Below are 3,052 nucleotides of genomic sequence, written 5' to 3'. Positions count from 1 at the left end.
ACTCGTCGCGTCGTTCTCGTCGTGAGATTCACCTATACGTCGTATCTTACGCGAGCGTCCGTCGTAGTCACCAATGTTTAGATTCAACGTATTTTCGAGCACGTACCTCCGCAAAGATGCGATTGACGAACGTGTTTCGTTCAATGCAATTCCGTCGTTTTCATGTCTCTCCAGAGACATGCCAAACTTGTTAACATACATGACGTCTTCGGTGTGTGAACCGTACTGCCGACACGATTGATGAAACCAGGTTAATTTATAATGAATCCAGCCTCGCGAAGCTCCTCGATTATCGATAGAATTTCGTTGTCGTGAGCGTTGTTGCCAGCGAGACGAGAAGAATCGAGCAATCGAAGACGATCTGTTAATTCGTTGGGATCGTCCCAGTGAACGTAATCTACTTTGTTATCGGTTACTCTCATGGTTGACGGGACGCGGGTCGCACCCGCGCCTTTTTTCTTATCACCGCGAATGAGCAGACCGATAATCATACTGTACTTGTAACCCTTGTTACCCATGATCGGCATACTCGCGCTGCGACCGCGTCTGTGAGCGTTTGTCGTCAGCAGTATACTCTTATACGTTTGCAAATCGTTTTTGGTGTATACAAGATCGTCGGGGAGTCGTTTGAAAATCAATTCGTACAGACCGGGTGTTGAAAATGTTAGTCTCATATTCGCTACACGGCTACGCCGATGTAATTCACTTTCTGCCGTTACACGGCGCAGGCCTCTACGAGGCGATCAACGATCTGTCTGCCGTTACACGGCGCAGGCCTCTACGAGGCGATCAACGATCTGTCTGCCGTTTCACGGCACAGGCCTCTACGAGGCGATCAACGATCTTTCGGCCGTTACACGGAACAGGCCTCTACGAGGCGATCATCTCTCTTTCTGCCTTTACACGGCGCAGGCCTCTACGAGGCGATAGTCGTTCGTCTGTTTCCCCCTCCCTTCCGAAGTGAGTGGTCAGGCGCGAACTGCATCTACTGATTAGTTCGCCGACCGCCGCTAGGCCGCGCATGGCGACCGGCAACTCGGAATCAAAATCCAGTCTCGGGGGTTATATAAGGAGGCCCGCGTGGAGGCCAGTTCAGTATTCCAATGGGGTAACCTATCGGGACGATTCCCTTGCTGGAAGAGTCCTCGATAACATTCGCTGTTGGTTTTACCAACGGGAGCAGAGAACATCGCAATCGCTGTTGGTTTTACCAACGGGAGCAGAGAACATCGCAATCGCTGTTGGTCTTACCAACGGGAGCAGAGAACATCGCAATCGCTGTTGGTTTTACCAACGGGAGCAGAGAACATCGCAATCGCTGTTGGTTTTACCAACGGGAGCAGAGAACATCGCAATCGCTGTCGTTCCTAACGACGGGAGCAGAGAGGCATCAACCTGGGCGTCTGCAGTAACCAGCGGCTTTCCACGAGGTCAACTCAACGCCTTCCTCACCACAACGGAAGAAGCGACGGCACACCACCCAGCCGTCCAGCTCTCCAGAGGAAACTCTGCCAAGGAAGAAGAGCCAAATACGCATTCTATCTGTGGTGACGGTACCTCAAGCCGAACGAGTCACCAGACCTCCTCCGCCACGGCCAGAGCAGCCTCTCCAGGAGAATTTCATTCCTACTACGCCGCCGCGGGCAATAACTCCTGATTACACGCTCGCAGGCCTATCTTCATTTGTTAAGCAGGAGAAGCAGCCAATTTCTCCAACTACATCGGCAAATTCACCAACCGATACTCTCGTACCGTGGTTATTAGAACGCTTAAAGCCCGTGTCCCACTACGTACTGCGGACGCGGATTGGATTGGGATTACGGATTGCGGATCGAAATTCAACCAATCGGGTTCAAGGCCGCCTCGTCTGATTGGCTGAAATGTGATCCGCAATCCGTAATCCCAATCCAATCCGCGTCCGCGGTACGTAGTGGGACACGGGCTTAACGCTACCACCACCGAGATTTAGCCGACCACGGCACCCACCTCTAGGACCACTGGATCCACGGAATTCACGGCCCATCTCACCGAGTTCCGACATAACCACTGCGGACAAGTGGACCCAGACAGGCTCCTACGCTACAGCATGGAAACAGAAGCAGCAGGATAGACGAAATCCGCTGTCTCAACTAACTAATTCGAAACAGTTCTTCTAAGAACTAACCACCGGCCCTTCTCAGGGCCCCAATCGATCAAACGAAGAACCTCTTCTTGTCGTCTGGCAATAAGTAACGTAGCGCCCACGTAACCACAATCGCATTTCAAACACTGGGAGTACCGACGTACCTCGTTCCATCGATGATCATCGCATCGTCCTTGTCCACGTCGAATCGCTTGTCACCGAGTTTAGTCCCATCCTTGCTGACGTACACACCGTAAACGTGATCGTTCGCATTCTTGTTCTCTCCGCCGAGAAGATCGCCTATGTATTTTTGTCCCAACGGTCCCAATTGACTATGCAACAAATCATGACCTTGCGCCGTTTGCAGAGTCTCTCTCGCAGACGTTTCGAGCGAGATCGGCGCCTCATCCGTCTCGTACACTTCTTCTTCCCGTTCCACGTATGGTGTAACAGTCGTTCGCGATTCTATCGGTGTAGATCGAATCATCTTGCGCGATTCTATTGGCGTGGAACCGATTGTGGGTGAGGCTGCGGTCTCGATAGGCCATTGTTGTTTTGTTTTCACCTTCAAGGATTCGTCTGGAGTTGTCGCTTTGAAAACATCGTCGTCGTCGTCGTCGTCGTCGTCGTCGTCACCATAATCGTAGGTGCTCTCCTTGCGTGCTGTCTTCGCGAGAACGGCTCCATCGGATGAGTTTTCGACACGTTCGGCGATGCGTTTCAACGGTTCGACTATCGGCTTGAAATGTCTCTCCAAAGCGATCTCCTTCAGGTTACCGGTTTTCAGAGCGCGATGTTTCTTACCACACTTTAGAGGGGTGTTCATGCGCGACGATCTACCCGTAAAAGCCCGACGTCAGGAGTGTGGCATCGTAAATCTCGACGACAAGGTGGGTCCGGGTACACATTGGGTTGCCTATGCGAAAAAGG

General features: G+C 52.0%; 1 protein-coding gene across 1 annotated transcript; it reads right to left on the bottom strand.

Moving 5' to 3' along the window:
• Positions 1-126: 126 nt before the first annotated feature.
• LOC105555879 lies at positions 127-2,948 on the bottom strand. Its single transcript, XM_012002921.1, has 2 exons — positions 2,273-2,948; positions 127-652 (listed from the first exon to the last, which is right to left on the bottom strand). Exons 1-2 carry the CDS (start codon positions 2,946-2,948, stop codon positions 252-254), a joined length of 1,077 nt encoding a protein of 358 aa, XP_011858311.1. The 3' UTR covers positions 127-251.
• Positions 2,949-3,052: the final 104 nt, after the last annotated feature.

The sequence above is a fragment of the Vollenhovia emeryi genome, unplaced genomic scaffold, assembly GCF_000949405.1.
Source record: "Vollenhovia emeryi isolate VEMERY1.0 unplaced genomic scaffold, V.emery_V1.0 DF940599.1, whole genome shotgun sequence".
Taxonomy (NCBI): Eukaryota; Metazoa; Arthropoda; class Insecta; order Hymenoptera; family Formicidae; genus Vollenhovia; species Vollenhovia emeryi.
This window is presented reverse-complemented; position numbering and strand designations above follow the sequence as displayed.

Coding starts and splice junctions, on each gene's coding strand:
- LOC105555879 (XM_012002921.1), bottom strand. CDS start 2,948: ATGAACACCCCTCTAAAGTGTGGTAAGAAACATCGCGCTCTGAAAACC. Junction 653..2,272: donor AACGAGGTACGTCGGTACTC/CCAGTGTTTGAA, acceptor CATTTTCAACAC/CCGGTCTGTACGAATTGATT.